The 19,305-nt window shown below is 42.9% G+C and overlaps 8 protein-coding genes and 1 long non-coding RNA gene across 14 annotated transcripts; 4 read left to right on the top strand and 5 right to left on the bottom strand.

The window, feature by feature from the left end:
* Positions 1 to 377: 377 nt before the first annotated feature.
* AGBE (1,4-alpha-glucan-branching enzyme) lies at positions 378 to 3,356 on the bottom strand. Its single transcript, XM_002049202.4, has 4 exons — positions 3,155 to 3,356; positions 2,629 to 2,798; positions 1,436 to 2,376; positions 378 to 1,374 (listed from the first exon to the last, which is right to left on the bottom strand). The coding sequence occupies exons 1-4, from the start codon at positions 3,247 to 3,249 to the stop codon at positions 508 to 510; spliced, it is 2,073 nt and encodes a 690-aa protein (XP_002049238.1). The 5' UTR covers positions 3,250 to 3,356; the 3' UTR covers positions 378 to 507.
* A 1,064-nt stretch (positions 3,357 to 4,420) lies between these two features.
* On the bottom strand, positions 4,421 to 5,988 carry LOC116651236 (uncharacterized). Of its 4 annotated transcripts, XR_004304224.2 has the most exons (7): positions 5,759 to 5,985; positions 5,535 to 5,700; positions 5,418 to 5,461; positions 5,180 to 5,341; positions 5,067 to 5,116; positions 4,932 to 5,003; positions 4,423 to 4,860 (listed from the first exon to the last, which is right to left on the bottom strand). It is a non-coding gene; the product is annotated as an uncharacterized lncRNA (long non-coding RNA). The 4 variants fall into 4 exon arrangements; XR_004304226.2 differs by lacking the exon at positions 5,067 to 5,116 and having other exon boundaries at positions 4,421 to 4,860; positions 5,759 to 5,988; XR_011416816.1 differs by having other exon boundaries at positions 5,067 to 5,298; positions 5,759 to 5,986.
* Positions 5,989 to 6,359: 371 nt separating this feature from the next.
* ytr (U4/U6.U5 small nuclear ribonucleoprotein 27 kDa protein yantar) lies at positions 6,360 to 10,710 on the top strand. Its single transcript, XM_015174227.3, has 3 exons — positions 6,360 to 6,515; positions 6,581 to 6,847; positions 8,351 to 10,710. Exons 2-3 carry the CDS (start codon positions 6,636 to 6,638, stop codon positions 8,655 to 8,657), a joined length of 519 nt encoding a protein of 172 aa, XP_015029713.1. The 5' UTR covers positions 6,360 to 6,515; positions 6,581 to 6,635; the 3' UTR covers positions 8,658 to 10,710.
* On the top strand, positions 7,055 to 8,213 carry eIF6 (eukaryotic translation initiation factor 6). The gene has a single exon (XM_002049204.4). The coding sequence runs from the start codon at positions 7,272 to 7,274 to the stop codon at positions 8,007 to 8,009; it is 738 nt and encodes a 245-aa protein (XP_002049240.1). The 5' UTR covers positions 7,055 to 7,271; the 3' UTR covers positions 8,010 to 8,213.
* A 107-nt stretch (positions 10,711 to 10,817) lies between the features above and the next one.
* Positions 10,818 to 13,810, bottom strand: LOC6626936 (thioredoxin-related transmembrane protein 1). 2 transcript variants are annotated; one of them, XM_032437189.2, is made up of 4 exons: positions 13,454 to 13,810; positions 12,605 to 12,766; positions 12,368 to 12,542; positions 10,818 to 12,082 (listed from the first exon to the last, which is right to left on the bottom strand). In XM_032437189.2, the coding sequence occupies exons 1-4, from the start codon at positions 13,633 to 13,635 to the stop codon at positions 11,585 to 11,587; spliced, it is 1,017 nt and encodes a 338-aa protein (XP_032293080.1). In that variant the 5' UTR covers positions 13,636 to 13,810; the 3' UTR covers positions 10,818 to 11,584. The 2 variants fall into 2 exon arrangements, with proteins under 2 accessions (XP_032293080.1, XP_002049243.1); XM_002049207.4 differs by having other exon boundaries at positions 10,818 to 12,061; positions 13,454 to 13,809.
* Positions 13,811 to 13,948: 138 nt separating this feature from the next.
* Snap29 (Synaptosomal-associated protein 29kDa) lies at positions 13,949 to 15,283 on the top strand. Its single transcript, XM_002049208.4, has 2 exons — positions 13,949 to 14,330; positions 14,398 to 15,283. Exons 1-2 carry the CDS (start codon positions 14,081 to 14,083, stop codon positions 14,988 to 14,990), a joined length of 843 nt encoding a protein of 280 aa, XP_002049244.1. The 5' UTR covers positions 13,949 to 14,080; the 3' UTR covers positions 14,991 to 15,283.
* A 131-nt stretch (positions 15,284 to 15,414) lies between these two features.
* Positions 15,415 to 17,344, top strand: shu (shutdown). 2 transcript variants are annotated; one of them, XM_070209547.1, is made up of 3 exons: positions 15,415 to 15,601; positions 15,672 to 17,010; positions 17,077 to 17,344. In XM_070209547.1, exons 1-2 carry the CDS (start codon positions 15,546 to 15,548, stop codon positions 16,963 to 16,965), a joined length of 1,350 nt encoding a protein of 449 aa, XP_070065648.1. In that variant the 5' UTR covers positions 15,415 to 15,545; the 3' UTR covers positions 16,966 to 17,010; positions 17,077 to 17,344. The 2 variants fall into 2 exon arrangements, with proteins under 2 accessions (XP_070065648.1, XP_032293079.1); XM_032437188.1 differs by having other exon boundaries at positions 15,672 to 17,344.
* Positions 17,345 to 17,356: 12 nt separating this feature from the next.
* Positions 17,357 to 18,093, bottom strand: LOC6625171 (uncharacterized). Its single transcript, XM_002049210.4, has 2 exons — positions 17,617 to 18,093; positions 17,357 to 17,550 (listed from the first exon to the last, which is right to left on the bottom strand). The coding sequence occupies exons 1-2, from the start codon at positions 17,879 to 17,881 to the stop codon at positions 17,357 to 17,359; spliced, it is 459 nt and encodes a 152-aa protein (XP_002049246.2). The 5' UTR covers positions 17,882 to 18,093.
* Positions 18,094 to 18,180: 87 nt separating this feature from the next.
* Positions 18,181 to 18,938, bottom strand: LOC6625172 (dynein light chain roadblock-type 2). The gene is made up of 2 exons (XM_002049211.4): positions 18,658 to 18,938; positions 18,181 to 18,606 (listed from the first exon to the last, which is right to left on the bottom strand). Exons 1-2 carry the CDS (start codon positions 18,676 to 18,678, stop codon positions 18,277 to 18,279), a joined length of 351 nt encoding a protein of 116 aa, XP_002049247.1. The 5' UTR covers positions 18,679 to 18,938; the 3' UTR covers positions 18,181 to 18,276.
* Positions 18,939 to 19,305: the final 367 nt, after the last annotated feature.

Genomic DNA, 19,305 nt, shown 5'->3' with positions numbered 1-19,305 from the left:
CAAATAAAGAATTAAAATAAAAATTTAAAAATTTAAATTTCTAGTTTTTAAATTGTCATATTGGAATTTTTGTAAATTGTGGTAAGTGCAAAATATACTTTTTTTTCGAAAAGCAATAAATTTATTTCCCTAACAATCTTATAAGGTCTAAGGGCTTAGCGCAAGATTTTAAACCAAATAATTTTCCGCCCAATATTACTTCGTCATTATTGTTTTAGAAAAACGATCCGATAGCATTAAAGAGAAGTCTTATCGATAAATTGGGACGATAGCAAGACAAGGCAACTCAATCAGGTTATCGACTTTTTTTTCCTCAATTAAAAACGTTCCGTCCAAATATGTTTTCAAAAGTACCAAAACAATTCTGTAAACCTATCTCTGTGTGTATACATATATTTCAATGATGGTTCTTGTAACATTAACAAAAAGTATAGCTAAATTTTGAAATTCACATAGCATGTATAATATATATAATTATATATCAACAATTTGGTTAAACAAGTGCGCCTAATCGCTGATGCGCGCATAAACAACGGCCGTGCGGCAAGGCGTATAGACTTGAATGAAATTGGAGCGACCGGCATGACCCCAGGGATCGGATTGATGCTTGCAGTTCATGTCGATGCGATTGTGGCCGCCAAAGATGGGATCGTCCGAGGAGAGCACCGCCTGATAGGTGCCCGCCCAGTTGGTGCCAACACGATAGTCACTAAAACTTTGCGTTGGGTGGAAGTTGAACACAAACACGAGGCCGGCGCGTTCAAAATGAATGGTCTTGTCGCTCTGGTGTTTCCAGCTCACATACGCAGGACCCGAGTGCAGCCAACCGTAGCGTTCCTCCAGCTCATTCATGGCACGATCGAATTCGTTTAGGTATTTATACTTTAACAGATTGTCATCCACCAGATTCCACTGGCGACGCGCATAATGATACGAGTCGTTGTTGCCCACGCGTGGAAAGTCCAGCCACTCAGGATGACCAAACTCATTGCCCATAAAATTAAGATACGCCTCGCCGCCCAGGGCGTGCGTAATGAGTCTTATCATCTTGTGCAGCGCCAGGCCACGATCAATAATTAGCGAAGGTTCGGATATTGTGGACATATGCGTGTACATCTCCTTGTCCATCAGCCAGAAGGCAATGGTCTTATCGCCGACGAGCGCTTGATCGTGCGACTCTGCATACGCCACCGTGTTCTCCATCCAGCGTCGATTGGTCAGTGTGTGTACAATATTGCCAACGTCCCATTCATCATCCCTTTGCTCCTTCAACAGCTCGATCCATTTGTCCGGTATGGCCATGCCCAGGCGATAATCGAAGCCAATGCCGCCCTCCGAAACGGGACGACACAACGTGGGCATGCCAGAGACGTCCTGCAATAGAGAAAACTGAGGTTGAAACTAGGAACTATGTGAATTGAAATTCTAGATTTACCTCTGCTATAGTTATAACCTCCGGATCCAGCTTGTGCAGCATATAATTGGCCAGGCCCAGATAGTTGAGCGCATCCGTGTCCACATTAAGGCCAAAGTACTCGTTGTAGTCACCGCTGAATCCCTCACCAATGCCGCGTGAATGATATAACATGGAGGTGACGCCATCAAAGCGATAGCCATCGAAATTATACTCGTCGTGCCACCAACGCAGATTGGACAGTAAAAACCGGAGCACCTCGTACTCCGTGTAGTTGAAGAGACGGCTATCCCAGAGCGAATGCTCCCCACGGGCGCCATCGTGGAAGAAACAGCTATTTGTGCCATCGAACTGGTTTAGGCCATCCTGCACATTCTTGGATGCATGCGAATGCACTACATCGAGCAGCACATAGAGACCCTGGGAATGAGCCACATCGATCATGCGCTTCAGCTGTTCCGGATTTCCACAGCGGCTGGACGCCGCATAGAAACTTGTCACCTGATAGCCAAAGCTGGCGTAATAGGCATGCTCCATGATGGCCATCACCTGAATGCAGTTGTAGCCCTGACGCTTAATGCGAGGCACAATGCGATCGGCGAACTCATCGTAGCTGCCCACGCGCGGCTCCTGCGAGGCAATGCCCACATGGCACTCGTAGATTCTCAATGACTTGGGCTTGGCGGGACGCGCGCTCTGCCGTTGATATCGCTCCCCGGCTGGCGGCTGCCACACATACTGCTTAAAGTTGACACCTTGATTGGCGCTCTTGGGTGGCTGCACCACATACTTGGCCCAGGGCGAGAGACGATCCAACAGTTGACCGGACTGATTGCGTATGATGATCTTTATCTCACTGAGATGCTTAATGGGCGCACTACCATCTGGATTGGCGGGCAAGTGCAGCTCCCACTTGCCAAAGGGCAGTTTCTTGAACGGATGCGATTCCCAGTGCCAGTTGTCTGTGTATTTTAATTAAAGGCATAAGCAAAAAATTTAACTATTTAACTGTTAAAATATCGATGGTTGCTATCGATAGTAAAACCTTGTAAATTTCAAGTATATTTTATCGAGTATCGATATCTTAACAGCTTTTTTGTAGGGCGAATTTGTAAACAGGGCGAAACATGTTGCCAGCTCGCTTGCACATCCTTAGCTGAAGCTGCATCTGATCTTTCGCACGTTTCGCCATATATTCCAATTTGTATACTCACTGAAATCGCCAGTCAGATACACATCTCTTGCGCCCGGCGCCCATTCGCGTGCTATCACTGAATTATCCGGCTGAAAGTGTAGGCCATAGTATTTGTAGCCCTGCGAGAATTCTTCCATGCCGCCCTCGCATTGGTCGATCTTGGCAATCCACTCCTTCAGGACGCCATGTCTGCGCGTATATAAACAAAAAGTATAAAATTGCGGAAGTCAAGGCCAGGGCCAACAGATAGCGCGACGGCTGTTCCAAATGTTTTCACTGCATCTGGCGGCGAACGTACGCCGCTGAAGCGAAGTAATTTGAATGACCTTCATGTGACATTGGTCAACGCAGTTTTTCCAACTGCACCTTAGGGGCGGCAGTACAAAAACAGTTGATATGATTATGCAGGGCATAACAACACTAAGCACTAGACGCTCGCCGCTTGCCTGCCCTGTTCCATACTTATCAGCCGGCGTTAACTTCGGATTACATGATGCGCGCCGCACCATAAACCAAATGCACTCAGCGAATGTTTTTTGACTTACCGGCGGCGAATCTCACGCTCGAAGGGCTTCAGATAGCCGTCCATTTCTATCAGCTTATCAATGTCCTTAACCTCCACCTGCATCGCATCGGTCATGTTGCAAGCCGTTTAGAAATTTATACACCTAATAACAGCTAAATAGAAAACAACTCGCGCACCCACCGGCGCTGCTTGCAAATTGACAACTGCGATGTACAGCGACTGTGGGCCTCAATACAAAAGCTCTGACTGAGCTTTTTTTGCAGGCGGCGTTAATAAGAAGCAACAGCTGTTGCTGCTGCTTTTTCATTGGTGTCTTTTGTTGTGCTTGTTCGCGCATATAAACAACATAGCAATTAGTTGCATAGCCTGCTGATAACAGTATTAGGTGATAATGAGATAACGCGCATAGACATGCATTCAGGCGATATGTATGTATGTATGCACATGAACTAATTGGAATCGATTGCGTTGATATTTTAGAGCTGGCGCCGGTGATTTTAAAGCATCTTTATTATGTAAAGGTTGAAAGGAATATTACAAATGTGTATCAACATGATCGTTGCCATGTCATGCATTTGTGTATGTATGTATATATGTACACATACATACTTGTATGCTCACAATGACCTTGTTCAATTGAACCCTTGTTCTGTATCATTTTTCAAATTAATCTACAATTTATTCTATTAGTAGAAAACTATAGCGCCGGGAGAGAGAGAGAGAGAGAGCATTTTTAACGAACTCTTAATTGAATTGTTGCATTTGACGTTATCGGCAGCACCGAGGGTTACTCAGTTGGTTGCGTGCGATATTATCGGCCACGCCGATATCTTTTTGGCATATGGTCGGAGTATGCGGGGTGAAGCTGGGCCCACGGCGGAGCCCAAAATTTTGAAGGGTGGCAACGCCAGACATGCGATCCACGGCGCCAAAAGCGACGATTGCTATTGGCCGCCCGTTTCGCTCTTAAAGGGAATACGAGGAGAGTGGATCGCATGCCCTTGGATATGCCCTTGGCCTTCATTTGGGCCGTTGACCCAAAAAAATGCAGCTGTGCAGATGAGCAGCAACGGTGCCCGCCTCGCAAATGTATGCGTGTGCCGAAATTCGGCACCGATGGTGTGGCTGCAAAAAATGTGGAGGAGTTCGATTTGTTCAGCGGTTAACGGCGGGCGTGCCAGCTCGAAGTGAGCAAAAAAGTTGGACATTGCATTTCTGCTTGACAGAGTAAAATTTTTTCCCTTCTGAAAAATTAAGCCGGCACATAATACCAATGGCTTAACAGACGAATAAAAGTTTTGTTTTTGTGTTCTTTGCCATGTAATAAATTTATATAAATCAAACCGCTCGAATCACAAAGAAAATATAATAAAAAAATTGAAAGAGACTTAAAAATTTAAGTGCGACGAGAGACGAACCAAATAAGCCAAAAATTAACGGCTCCGGCACCAAGGAGACCGGCTCGCGCACCAGAGAGGCCCGCGAAATATTCAAGGCCAGGATTCAGTGCAGCGGCGCAAACCAGCCATATCCGCGACGCCGCCAGCAAGCGTCGGCGCAAACGTGAAGGCGACGAGACGAGCCACCAACGACCGGGCTCCAACAACGAAGAAGCGGCCACAGGCGAGACCCCGCCCACATCCACCGAGTGAGTCCGTTCCATTGTTTTGCCCATCCTCGTTCGAGCCCCTGGCCGAGTCAGAAGAAGACTCCTAATTGCACTCCCTGAAAAGGAGTAGATTTTTTTTATCGTTAAATTTGGTTAATTTGTATTTATAAAATATATTCATACATACATAGGCACTTACGCCGAGCTTCACTTTAGAGTGCGAGCGGTGAGGAAAACTCCAACGGTGATGCATCTGCGCCTGTAAAATATAAAAAAAAAAATCTAAAATTAACTCTTGCGCGAACTATGCTCACATACTTACCTAATTTGAATTTACGCATTTATATCGCCCCTTACCACCCCCAGAGAGCTCTTTAGGTAGGGTAAGGTAGAATTAAGCGATTTAATACATACAATACACAATACGTGACATACCCAGTTTTAAGTAATTGTGCGGGCCATTGTTCCTAAATCGGGGCAACGATTGCCTCTAAAGTGCCTCATTGCGCGTTTCTTTTGCGGCGACTAGCAATATCCTTGTAGTGTTTCGTCGCCTGTTCCATTCAGTGTTGTAAAAAAATAAAAAAAAAATTAATTCTATAAGATAAGAGAAAAATTTAGGAATTAATGCGCTGTGTCAATTAGTATAAATATATGCAGCAGTAATACGCACCTGTGAAGTTAATGAATTATCCGCTTGCATGAGATCCTAAACAGCTGCAAGATAAATGCCATAAGCAATGATTATGATTGTTATACATTTTAAGAAAACGCAACCAATTATACGCACCTATTGAAAGAAATCATGTCCGGCTAAAATAATATTGCTGGGGAGGGTGGGCATTATGGCCGACACGGGCTAATATAGGCCATTTGGTGGCCAAAATGAGGGAGACGAGTGGAGGTGATCGTCTCATGGTAGGGCGGGTACGCTGGGTCCGGAACCGGGGCCCGATCTGGAAGAGTAAGGTGGATAAATAGTGTTTTTTTGTTAATTTATATTGAGTGTCTTACCTTTGTTGTTTACATTTTCATAGTTGTTACAGCTGTGTATTTTGTTCATGAGTTAGTAGTTCCGAATATTTGTTATCGATTATGCGGTTCATTTTGAGTAGTGTTGTGTGAGTCTGTTTTGCTACAGACGTGTAGCTTTGTTGTTATCGATTGTGCGGACTGCGGGCCAGGGATGGGACCACACCCAGAGAATCCGATGAGCCAGCCGGCGCGGCCCACTGAGAAACAAGCAGTTCCGTAACAGAATAACAATTTATTTATTTTGTTAAGCTGAAGTATTAAAAAATATTTCATCGGCTTCGGCCAAAACGAGTTTATACGCTTGCTAACATGTATTTCTGAATTTACCGTTTTTTTGAATATATGTATATGAAAGATCTATATGATATATAATAATTTCAAAATATTTCTATTCTAGTTTAATTTATTTATTAAATTTAAAAAATAAATCTTAACCATTTTGTATTGTTCAACTATTTTGCTGTATTTGGTATTTGTCTGAGCTTAACTTTCGATATACAAGGAAAAAATATCGAATATATACCAAAAGAACGGTCACACTCATAACACTTTTACAAAAGGAAAAAACTGCATGCCGACCACAATCAGCTGTTGTGGGTAGCGGCCATTTGCAGTCTGTTTTAGCGTCGCGGGTGTGCAGGAACGCGCTTCGTTTTTACGTTTAGTTTTTAGGTTTAGCGCGTTTTACTTAATGCCGGTGTCGCCCCATATAAGCAAGACACTGCATTAGGGAACGGTGAGTGTTCGCGACAGTAAATTTCGGCATTGTGTGGAGTTAATAAAATGTGTACTTCTGTTCAGGCATTTTGTATATTTCTATACGTTTAATAAACGTACACACACGTAAAAGGATAAAATGGGTCGCAGCCGCAGTCCCGCTTCGCCCGCACACAGACGAAGGGAAAAGGAGCGCACAGAGCGCAAAAAAAGACGCGAACGACGCTCAAGAGAAAGAGAAGCCAATGTCATTGGGAGCAGCAGCAGCAGTCGCCGTGACCGGGAACGTGATCGTGAGCGTGACAGAAGCCGCAGCCGTGACAGGGAACGTGCGCGGGGCAGGCGTTCGAGGTGAATAAGCAAGTGTAGTGTACCAAACCACAACGATAAGTATAAAGTACTAACGTTTTTTTTATACCCATTCATTATGTATGTATATATCTAGTAATAAGTAAAGCACAAAGCGTGCCCATTTAAACTGCTGAACTAGTTCAGCTGAACGGCCAGCACCGTGGCAATTTCCCTGCTACAATGCAACCCTGTTTATGTGTGCTTTTGACAGTTCCCTGAAGCTCATTCGTTCTTTCGACAGCCGCCTGCAAATTACCACGTGAAGCGAAATACGTGAATTTCACAACAAAAATTAAAGTACACTACCAAATAGTTAAAAACAGCGAGCAGCTAGGCCTGGCATTAGAAAGCAAACAGAGCTCGAAGCAAATCTAGTTTCCTTATAGCAGATTAAAACTTAAGCATTAACTAAATTCGGCACAAAATGGCGCTACGCGTGCAATTTGAGAACAATGACGACATTGGCGTCTTCAGTAAATTAACAAACACATATTGCCTGGTGGCAATCGGCGGCTCCGAGACCTTCTACAGTGCCTACGAGGCCGAGTTGGCCGAAACCATACCGGTGGTGCATGCCAACATTGGCGGCTGCCGCATCATTGGCCGCCTTACGGTCGGCAATCGGAACGGATTGCTGGTGCCGCATTCGACCACAGACGAGGAGCTGCAGCATTTGCGCAACAGCCTGCCGGATGCGGTTAAAATCCAGCGTGTCGAGGAGCGTTTGTCTGCGCTGGGCAATGTGATTGCCTGCAACGATTATGTGGCACTGGTGCATCCCGATTTGGACAGGGAAACCGAAGAAATTATCACAGACGTACTCAATGTAGAAGTCTTTCGTCAAACGATTGCCGACAATACGCTGGTCGGCTCCTACACAGTGCTGAGCAATCAGGGCGGCATGGTGCATCCCAAGACCAGCATACAGGACCAGGACGAGCTGTCGTCGCTGCTGCAAGTGCCGCTCGTTGCCGGCACCGTCAATCGTGGCAGCGAAGTGCTGGCTGCCGGCATGGTCGTCAACGATTGGATCTCGTTTGTGGGCATGAATACAACGGCCACCGAGATTTCCGTTATCGAGAGCGTTTTCAAATTGAATCAAGCACAGCCGGCCACGGTGACAACAAAGCTGCGTGCAGCGCTCATCGAGGAGATGTCCTAAGCGAACAGCTTCTACTAATTGTTAAGCAAGCACACACAAACACACACACATTGTTATCTTTTGTAAACAGTCCGCCAAAATACATACGAAACAACCACAAACAATTTGGTTCGAACGGGTTTTTATATAACATTGTTGCCCATCCGCCCAGTGAAAGGTGTCGCGTTTCATAATTAAATTCTCAAATTACTGCTGTTTAATTCATATATACATATATATATTTATGTACAAATGACCCTGCCCCAGTTTGCCCAAGTGCATTTATTTGCTTTATTTATTTAAATTGCATTCAAATTCCAGTTCATTAAGTAGCCGCCGCTGTCTCGCATATTCTTTTACAGATCCCGCTCGCGTGGTACCGGCAGCAGTTCGGGTCCATCCACATCGAGACGCGCCACACGCAACAATTCGGCGAGTGCAGCTGCAGCTGCAGAGCGTCCAAAGATCAATGAAGCTGATCTGGAGGGTAAATCGCCGGAAGAGGTTGAGATGCTCAAGACAATGGGCTTCTGCACTTTTGACACCACCAAGAACAAGAAAGTCGAGGGCAACGATGTTGGTGAAGTGCATGTGATCCTCAAGCGCAAGTATCGCCAGTATATGAATCGCAAGGGTGGCTTCAATCGGCCGCTCGATTTTGTCGCATAGCCGGCGGCAACTAGTTTTTCTTATAAATGCTACTGCTACATTTTTTCACGTTCTTTGTGCGTCGCATAATGCGACGACAAAGCGACGGACCTGCAATTTTATGCAATAGACCGGTTTACAAAATTTCACAAATTTGCCAGACAAAATTTCCACAATTACCACAGAACTCAACACACACACACACACACACAGACACACATACAAATACCTCATATATAACAAGCTAGTTATTTAGTAATTTAAGAGATTTGCGTTGTTTTAAAATTAGCTTTTGCCCGCCTCGAAACACAAACAAAAGTTAATTTTACAACAATGGCAACGCCAACACCACCCTCCCACGAATGTAATTGAAAGCTCAATGCAAAAAAAAATGTACTAAATTTTCGCTGACAATTGCCAGCGAAGTGGCAACACTTGTTGCTTGCTGACATTTGGAGTTTTTGGTAACATTTGAATTAGATGTTTTTATTTCTTTGCTTTCAATTGCATTTGCCAATCTTTAATGCACACGATTAATGCTTTTTAAATATTTAAAGTAATTACAATTGTTTTTGTTGTCAGAAAATCACATACACACGCATAATGCATAATAGTATATGTTGTGTAAGCATTTGGCGTTTGCAAAAACCACAAACACAAACATACGAATTAACTGCAAATCCAAAATTCACCATACACACACACACATACACAATTACTTAAAGTATTTGAAAACATGCACACACACAAACAAAATATCCCTTAACCCCAAATATCCTTGCTCCCCCCACAAACTTCCTCCATACGCTGCAATAGTACAATTTTTACAACCAAAAAAATATATATCAAATATATATTTTATATATAGAAAATTTATTTATACACACACACACACCAAGTACCTACAAACCCTATTAAATCCCTACCGTTAAATCGAACTCTACAATAGCCATAGCCATTTGTTGAAAATGTTATTTGTTTAACAATCAAAATGTTGTAATTTTTTTTTTTTAAATACTCAACAAACCAACAGTTAATTCATGAATCACAAGTGCCAAGTGAAAAATAGCAACAACAAAGCAGGCAAATTAAACAAATTAATGTTTAAGTGCAGACGCAAGTTAAATAAAAATAAGTGTATACAACTTTTATACTTTTTTATATATATATCAATTACAATGTGTAAACAATAGTTATCAATTTGGCAACAGATAATATGAACTTTAAAACGCAAACAAATTTGGCAAACTCACACACACACACCCACACACACACACACACACACACTTATATAGTGTCTTTGTAGTTTTAAATAAAACGAAATTGCAGGGATTTTTACTTACTTAAAGCTAATTAAATAAAACAAACTAAATACATCTAAATAAATGTATACAAAAATAAAAGACTCTGATTTGGTTAGTTTCGCTTTTCACATTTAAGTTTGAAAAAAAAAAAAACTGTGTAAACAAAGCCAACATCAAAATTAGAAGAAACGAAATATTTGTCTTTTCATTTCAATATTCATCAGCAGCTTAGACAGAACAGTCTCGAATTGTATTACAAAAAAAAAAAAAAAAAAAAAAAAAATAGGAATTGTTGTTATATCAAAATTGAAGATTGGCCACAATGTATAGTTATGGCCTCATTTCGCGCGCCGTAACTGCTCAATTGCAGGGTACCCCATTGGCACCGTATGTGCCACACCGGCAGGTGAATGTGAGGAAACGTTCATTGTCTGTTGCGGATAGCTGTCGTCGTTATCTGCGCACCGACAAATCTCCGGAAAAGGATTTTGCGCGCAAATGCCAGAAGGCCTTTCATATGTGCAAGCGCGACGACGACGGCGGCGCCGTCTCCGATCTGGATGACAATCAGTTGCTCGAGTATAAAGAGAGCATGGCGCGCATCTCCTGTCTGAATCTCGATAGCACATTAGCGGATGAGCATCGTTTGAAGGGCTGGCTGCCATCAAAAAAATGCAAAAAAGTGAATGGACCAAAAGCGCCCCCTAATTATTTGTAAATTTTTTTTTTATTTAGTCCAAATTTGTTAACAAGTTTTATTTTAATTGGAATTGATTTATGCGTTTTCTTTTTACCAATCCCAATCATATTGCACCTCATACTCCGCATGTTCCACTTTAGATACGTCCTTCTGTATGTCGTATAAATGACACGCAAATTACATTCATATATAATTTTATTTAAAGTATTTTCATGGGTTGGTTTTACATAGAATTACACATTTACTTTTACTTTTTAATGAATTGAATTCCTCCGCTCGTTGCTTTCGTTATAGTTTTTGTTTGTTTATTTTTTTAATTTCAGCTCAAATGTTATTTGGTCGCTTTAATTTCATAATTATTGTTTAATGCATCTTGATTGCTCAAGAGATTTTCAATGCAATATTTGCATTTGTTTATTGATGAAAGACACATTAATTTCATTTGTAATACGCAAATTGAATACAGTTTGCAATTTTATTGAAGAAATTAAATTAAGCATATAGAGAAATGTTTCGTAAACAAATGTGAACACGAAAAATATGTTAGCAATGAAATGTATGCTGAGCAAACGCTAAAGAATACGACTAAATATTTAGTTATTGTTACGTTTGTATAATTATGAAATACATGAGGTGCTAGGACGCGATTGCCATCTCGCAATTGCCGCTAAGAATCAAATCGATATATATATATGTGTGTAGGCATAAAAAAAACTGCTACAGCTTTAATTGGAAAACAATTTTCAAATGCGACAAATTTGCTTATATTGTGCGCGAAATTAAACAATTAAAAACAGACTCGTAATACAATAGCAACAATTTGCAGTATCCTCTCCTCTCTTGTTACAGTTTCTTTTCGTTTGTTTGCTCGTGTTTGTTTATTGTGTAATGTTAGGTTAGTCTTTTTTGTTGCCACCCTTCTCGTCGCTGAACCGCTCCACAGCTTAATCCGCTTTGCGTGGCTTGCGCTTGCGCATCTGCTCTGTGCTGGGTTTCTCTGATAGTTCGGGCGCCTCATCGCCAGCTGAGCTTGTAGTTTCTAATTTGTCAGCTTTATTTTCTGTTGACTTGTCCTCCAATTTATCGCCATTTCCTTGCTTGATTTGCTCTGCCTCCACATCAGCTGCTTCATCCTCTTCATCATCGTCGGCTTCCTCGCTGTTGCGCTCCTCGTCGTCGCCACCTTCGTCTTCATCGTCTTCAATATCTTCGGTAGCCAAATCCTCAACGCCCTCGGCTAGATGCTCCTGCGATTCGGAGAAGCTTTGACGCTGCGATTTCTTTGGGGGATAAACAAAGTCCACGATGCACACGAGCATCAAGCCAAGGGCGGCACCCACAAAAATTGTGGCAATGGCAAACAGAGCATAAGAGCCCCAGGTGGGCAGACCATATTCCTCCTGCAGGCGCGCGTTGAAGTCCTTAAAGAGTTTTTGTGTGTGCTATTAGTATATACAACATACACATACACGTACATAGACATATTATACAAAAGCGTGATTTTGTGCAGAAGCTTAAAATGCGCCGAATGTGCCCAACAAGTTTAGCCGGCTTAAGCCCAGACAAATGAGAATTACACCAGTGTGCCAGTATGAGGCATAGACATTATAACCTCTTGGGCCAATCGTGCCTGATAAGCTTCCGCATACGTGCATTGAACTGAGCTACGACATAACCGACCGATGCAGACGTAAACAAGTGATTGCATGGGCAGCAGGTTGACGTACCTTCAATGTGTGCGACAGCTTAAAGAAGTATGATAGCAGGGACATGTGTATGGTGTCCGGCTTTTTCCACGAGGACAGCGGCTCAATGCTCTGCCAGGACTTCTTCTTAAGGAAGTACAACAGGGCATCGGCATCACGTGCGCCACGATATTGCCGGAATTCGCCATCCTTCACGCTGCAATAACGAGAGCATTGTAGAGAGCATGTCTTTTGTAATATCCTCTTAAAGAGTCTTACTGATAGATCGTGGGCAAAGCGGTAACAAAGAAGCGTCCGCTCAGCGATGGCGATGTGGTTACATCGATCTTGGCCACATGCACTTTAACATCTTTAGCTGTGCTGGCATAGCGTTCCCAGACAGGCGCCAGATTTTTGCAGGCTGGGCACCAAGGAGCAAAACTGTAAATACGGTATATGAATTATGGTTGACTTGATATTGGTTTGATGATATTTTCATATAATTTATGCAGTCAAAAGTTCAATTTCGTGCAGATTGCATTAATGGCAGCTTAAGCTTTGGCTATGAGTGTTCTGATCCCAGCTCCGACATAAATGATGCCTACAGCAAAAGGGCTCAATACCAGGGCTGCAAAGGGACTCGCATCAACAGAGACAGTCTGTCTTTGAATTCGATGTGTGAGCCCTCATTGATATTTCAATATTTCGTCAGAAGTTCTTATTGTAAACCATAAACGGAAGCAGATGCGCTGCTGTTGGTAACAATACTATATATCCATTAGCCCTATTACCAGCTTCTGACTACTTGAACACGTTTCCAAATTTGGTTATGTTGGGTTAATTTCAATTGTTTGTTTAATTTTTTTTTTTTTTTTTTTTTGGGTAAAACAGCTGTAAAAACGCAACTGCCGGTCATGACTCAGGCGCAGGTGACGCAGCCAATCAGCAACGCGCAACGCACATCTAAGCGGAATGCAACATTCCACAGAACCAGAAACAGTTCCAGCTTTTGTTGTTGTTGTTGTTTTTGCAGTTGTAGTGTCTTCTTACCGGCTACACCCCACACAAACTGCGTCTGCGTTGACATTTTCTATTGCGTTGATGTTTTACGTTTGTTTTTTCACTCACAATTCAATCATCCATTCGCCATTTAGCATTAAATGCCAGTTATCCTCATCCAATTCGATTAGATTTCCATCTGGCTGCAATACTTTTTTGGTCGCCGTCGACGAGCGGTCGGCAGCGGAGTGTGCAGCGAGCAGCGTGACGATGACACATGACGCGGCCAAAATGGCTGGAGTACAATGCATATTTGCAATGTGAACTGTATATTTTGGCTAAAACGTATTTAATTTCGGTTTTATTTAAACTAAATTTTCACAATTATTTCCTTTGTTTAAAACACTTTTTTCTATGTTTAAACGTAGAAATTGCGGACGCTGGGCTGTCCGGTCCGACACAGTAGAGATGTGTAAGTATGCAGACTGACATTAGAGATGTGTGCGTCGTTTTGAACTATCGATATTTGGAATTTGTATACCAGAGGCTGTTAGCCCACTGTTGTATTCATCGCAAGCTGAGTAACTGGTAACTGGGTATCGATATTTATTGAACAACGATTGTTATCCGATTAGAAAGACGAATAAAAACAAAGAAAATTCTTACTAATATCAAATTGGACACAACACAACACAACAAAATTAACAAATTGAAATTGTACTAAAACTTGCGCAGATCGGTTAAAAGCGCGCCAAAATGGCCAATAATTATCTGGAGCCAGTGAATAATCATTTTGATATAGATAAATTTGCGGACGTAGACGATGACTTGTTTTTGAGAAACACGCGAGCGAGTGCCAACAACAGGGCACAACGCAGTACGAATCCATTTGAAGATGATGACGAGGAGTCCACATCTTCGTCAATAGCAGCTCAGAGGCAGGCCTACGCGGAGAAACGCAGAGAAATTGAGCAGCGCACGCTAGAATCAACACAAAAGAGTTTGGGTATGTTCCATTAAAAATATTCCATTTCGGTGGGCGTTACAAATCCGAATGAGAATTTATCCAACAGGTCTGCTCTACGAAGCCGAAGATGCGGGCAAAGCAACGGCAGTGGAGTTGGCCAGGCAACGGGAACAACTGGAGAAGACCTCAAATCAATTGGATGAAATTAACTCCACCCTGCGTTTCAGTCAGCGTCATTTGAATGGATTGAAAAGTGTTTTTGGCGGCCTGAAGAACTACTTGTCTGGCAATCGTGATGTTCCCACGGCTGCTGCCTCGCCCACTGGCAGTCAAATGTCACAGGAGGCCAACTACAATGCCAATGCGACGGGAGGTGGCGCCATACCAAAGCAGCCCATGTCACCAACAGAACGCTATGATAATCATCCGGTTAGTCGTATGCGCGACGATGCCAGTTCCTACAATCAGCGCCAGGCTCAGGCGCAGCAGCGGGCCGCCAATCCCTTCCAGCACCAGTTGGAATCGAATCTCGATGAAATGTGTGACAATTTGTCACGGCTTAAGTTCTTGGCAACCGATCTGGGCACGGAAATCGAGTCACAGAACGGATTGTTGGACAACATGAACTATAAGATCGAAAGCGTAGACATAAATCTGACCAAACAGAATAAGGAAATTAATAAGCTGATGAAGAAGTGAGCATAGAGTCATGGGGTTAGTTGTTTGATCATAAATTGTTTATTTTACAATAATGATAGGTTCAATAATCCCATATAAACTTATATATATATATATGTATATTAATCATATCGAAGCACGAATGAAATCTGTGTTTTCCCGCCATCATAAAGCATTCCTTGCTTTCTTTATTTTGTTTTTGTTATTTTGTATTATGTGCACCAAAAAGATATTTGTATGAGCTGCTACTTGCGAGTTATAAGTGTTCAATTTCAAAGAAATTTTTCAATAAAAATTAATTTTAGTATTTCTAATCATTTTTGTTGTCAATATATGAACGCAGTATCTGCTTCATTTTGCTCAGACTCAACCTATGAGCTGCATACACGGCTTTAAGTACGCAGTTTTACAACACTGAGAAATTTCGATAACGGATCGCCAAAATACTTTATCGAAAAGCTTCTCAAAACGTTAGCCGGAATTTTCGTAGCTCCTTGTTGCAAAGTGCAAATTGCACTGTTTGCGTCTGTCTTAATAAAAGTCAATAATTACTTAACTTTAAAGTTTCACATTGAAATGGAGGATCGTTATAATTCAAGTGCTCAATTGCTGAAGGAACCATTATCATTTGCGTATGTTGAGAAAAAAAATTGCACGTGCATATTATATGCTTAAATCCTTGGAAACCTTTTTATTTTTTAGTGACCTCATCGAAAATGGGGCTCACTTTGAGGTAGATACAGCCAATTATAATAATGATTGCTATGAGGATTTTAATGTGGATGATGCAGAGGATGTTGATGAGGAGGAAATTGAGAACGAGGCGCTCGTTTCGCCCTGGACACGTTCCTTCGATGAGCTGCGCCAGCTAATGAAACCAATTGGTGAGCACATCTACAAGCGCATCACACGAGCAGGCGTCAAGGAGCAGGGCCTGGTGCCGGACAAGGCGCGTGTGGCATTGCGTTACAGCGGCTACTGGGAGGGGCAAACCGCTCCATTTGATTCCTCGATGCTGCGAGGCACTAAATTCGAGTTCGAGACGGGTCGGCAGATGGTGCTGGAGGGTCTCGAGGCGGCCGTACGCACCATGTACCCGTACGAGCAGTCCGAGTTTATCATATCATACAAATTGCTATTCCTCGAAATGGGTTGTCCGCCGCGCATTAAACCGCGTGCCGATGGTCTGTTTAAGATTGAGGTAATTGGATTCACATTGATCGGTGATGAGCATTCGCTGGAGCGGATCGCGCCCGAGGATCGTATCAAGTTTGCAGTGGTCTTTCCGAAGGCGCAGGATATGCATTTGCACGGCAAAGATTGTGTGAAGCGCGGCGCCTATCGCAACGCAGTTGCGGCCTTTGAGCGCGCCATTGCATCGCTCAACTATTGCCGCCTGGCGGATGAAAAGGATGAGCTCAAGCAGCAGGAGCTGCTTATAACGCTATACACCAATCTCATGGTGTGCAATAACAAACTGAATAAGCCGGCGAGAGCGTGCATTGCCATGAAGGCTTTGCGCCTGCTGACGCGTAATCAGCCCTCCTGCAAGGCGCTCTTCCAGGAGGGACGCGCACTGGCCGCCCTCGGCGAATACGAGCGCGCACGCCAGGCTTTCGTGCAGGCCCAGGCCAAGCAGCCCAACAACAAGGAGATCAGCGAAGAGATCATCAACATGGAGCAGCGTGTCAGCAAATACAAAAAGTCCATGCGTGAGATTTGGTCACGTGCGCTCGCCGGCAAACAGCAGCCGGAGAAGCTAGCCGACCTAAAAACTGATGAGGATCTAGCGAATCAGCAATTTCGCCGAGATTTCGAATCGCAATTGACAGAGTTTGATAAGTCAACCTTGCTAACGATCAATATGAATCGCAAATTGTACACGGACAAGGAGCTGAATGTGCTGCGCCTGCTGGCCTCAAAGCACAACATGAAATTGAGCCTGTCGCCATTGGATGTGGATCAGCTAACGCTCTCGAAGCTGCAAATTAAATAGACGCAACAAATGCCATCAATATTGTTTAAGGAATGGGAAACTCAGGTATTTCTTTGAACCCATTCAAGCCTTAATTATCCAAAGATTATGTTTATCCACCGAATTTATTAGTTTAGAAAATTCGAACTGACATTATTCCTGCCTTGTTCTTAAATTTGAGGACTTTTTTGTTCATATCTTTTTGGACAGCCGAAACGGACAGCTTATTATCAGATACTTGAATACATTCGATAGAGAGACGGCGGGAAATATTTCGAAGTTTTGTTAAATATAGACTAATCTCATCTGCCTTCTAGCTAAGCCGTGTGCCCCAAAATACTCGAATCTATAACATTATCTTCACTATAACTCGAATATAAAGTTAGCTTTTTGTTTCTTAGTCAAATTTATTTTATTGTTCGCGCTTTAGCTGCAGCTCCTTGGCAACCTGCCGCTGCAGACAGCCGAGGCAAACGCAGCCCTTGACATGCGGCAGCGGATGATCTAGAACATGCACTTCCTGTAGCTCAAAGGAGTTGGAGTTGTAGGCCGTCATGTTGTCCGCCTGCTGGCACTTGCAATATAAACAACAGCAAATGATGCAGCCTGCAAAGAGCGTAGTTATCAAATATAGAAATTGCTATAATGTCGGATCCTCTATCCTGCACCTACTTATGCATGCTACCCACAGCGCCAGCAGCAGATACGGGTAGATATATGTGGGCACAATGGGCGTCGTCTCAAAATCTTCTTCGCTATCATCCAGATCCACGGTGGCACTGCGCCTGTTGCTGCCGTTGCCCGCATAGATATCCAGAATCGAATCGACTAGCGTTTGCGAATAGTGGCCCACATCTGCAATGTCAGCACGCACAGGATGCGCGCCTTGGCTCAGTACGAGCGCCAAAATTAGCCGCATAGTTAATTGAATGTACATTTCTAATGTAAATGGAACAACTGTCGCTGTGCGAATGCGGTTGCGTTGACAACCTGCCGCCAAAAGTAGCTTTAAAGCAGTGCTCGCAAAGATATATATGCGAGTATGCGTGTGCCTGCACGTGTATTAGTGCAGCCTTGTCTTAAAAGCTTAACGCTCTGTTCTGCGCTGGCAAAGCGACAGCGTCTGTGAGCTGTGTGCGTGAGCGCCTGCCTGCAATTACAACAGGCTTGCTTGATAAGCAAACAGTTGTGCGTTTGCGATTTTGTAGCTGTGTGTAATATGAGGAAAAAAATATGTTTTTGTTACTGCAATATTCGGGCAGAGGCTTTTGAATTTATTGGTTAATCATGAACGCGAACAATGTGTATTGTAGCTAGTTGCTTGTCAGCTGCTCATTTGTCTTGCGGGCTATGCAAATATGTATCTGGTGCATTTTGCACGACCAAAATAGTTATTTTACCATCGGGTGTTATGATTACCTCATGCATTCTGGTGCGTACACGCAACATGCATAGATTTTGTGGCGGCTCCATTCTTTGCAGAAATGCCTGAGTCTTTTCACGCAAATTGTCATAGAGACAGGCATGCTGCAGTGCATCCTGGCGTGCCATTGAAGTCTTGACGGGCACACCTGAACGATTCATTATGAGCACCTCCTCAACGCCTGGCTTCTCAAGCACCAAGCGATAGGCTTCATCCACATAGCGCTGGGTGCGCTTTGGCTAGACAAAAACCGTTGTAAAAAGAAAAATAATGTATGTATGAGAAAATACCTCAACTTCCGCAGCTTGCATTTTGCTAAGACTATTCGTGTGTCTCCTGCTCTACAAATGTTTTGTCAAGGCTTAAAAGCATAAACTGCTATGTTTATAAAATTTTTATTACAATGACACACATGAATTGCAATCTAGTATTCTTATTAATATTTAGTCGACACAGACGGCATCCACGGAGGTCGTACACCATTTATAATCATTTACTAAATTGTCAGCGACCAGAAACATTATTAATGGAAGGGCCAGGTACAGTTGGGAGAGTAATATGAAAGCCATTTTCCAGCACGTTTAGTATTAAGTTGATTTTCATTGAAACAAATGTTTTATACAAGCCATAATTCGTTACACAGCCAAACATTCACGCTGTTTAAGTATATTTAATTTATCATGCATTTAAATTTGTAACGCTCCCTGCAAGCAGTTTACAATAAGCCATTAATTTAGTGTCTGCGGAAGCAGTTAAAATTAAGCAGACTAGAATATACGGCCTCTTCTAGATAAGCAGTTAACTTTGAAAGCAGTTCAAAGAGTTCTCTTCTCTTAATAATATGCTCTCAATTGTTCCTCTCTTGATGACTCAGCACCTTTCAACAAAACTAAATTTAGACGAATTGTTGAACGATGCGCTCGTGGCGTCGCTCGCTG

The sequence above is a fragment of the Drosophila virilis genome, chromosome 5 (genome assembly GCF_030788295.1).
Source record: "Drosophila virilis strain 15010-1051.87 chromosome 5, Dvir_AGI_RSII-ME, whole genome shotgun sequence".
NCBI lineage: Eukaryota > Metazoa > Arthropoda > Insecta > Diptera > Drosophilidae > Drosophila > Drosophila virilis.
The sequence above is the reverse complement of the archived record's forward strand: the minus strand, read 5'-3'. Positions and strand labels throughout refer to the sequence as shown.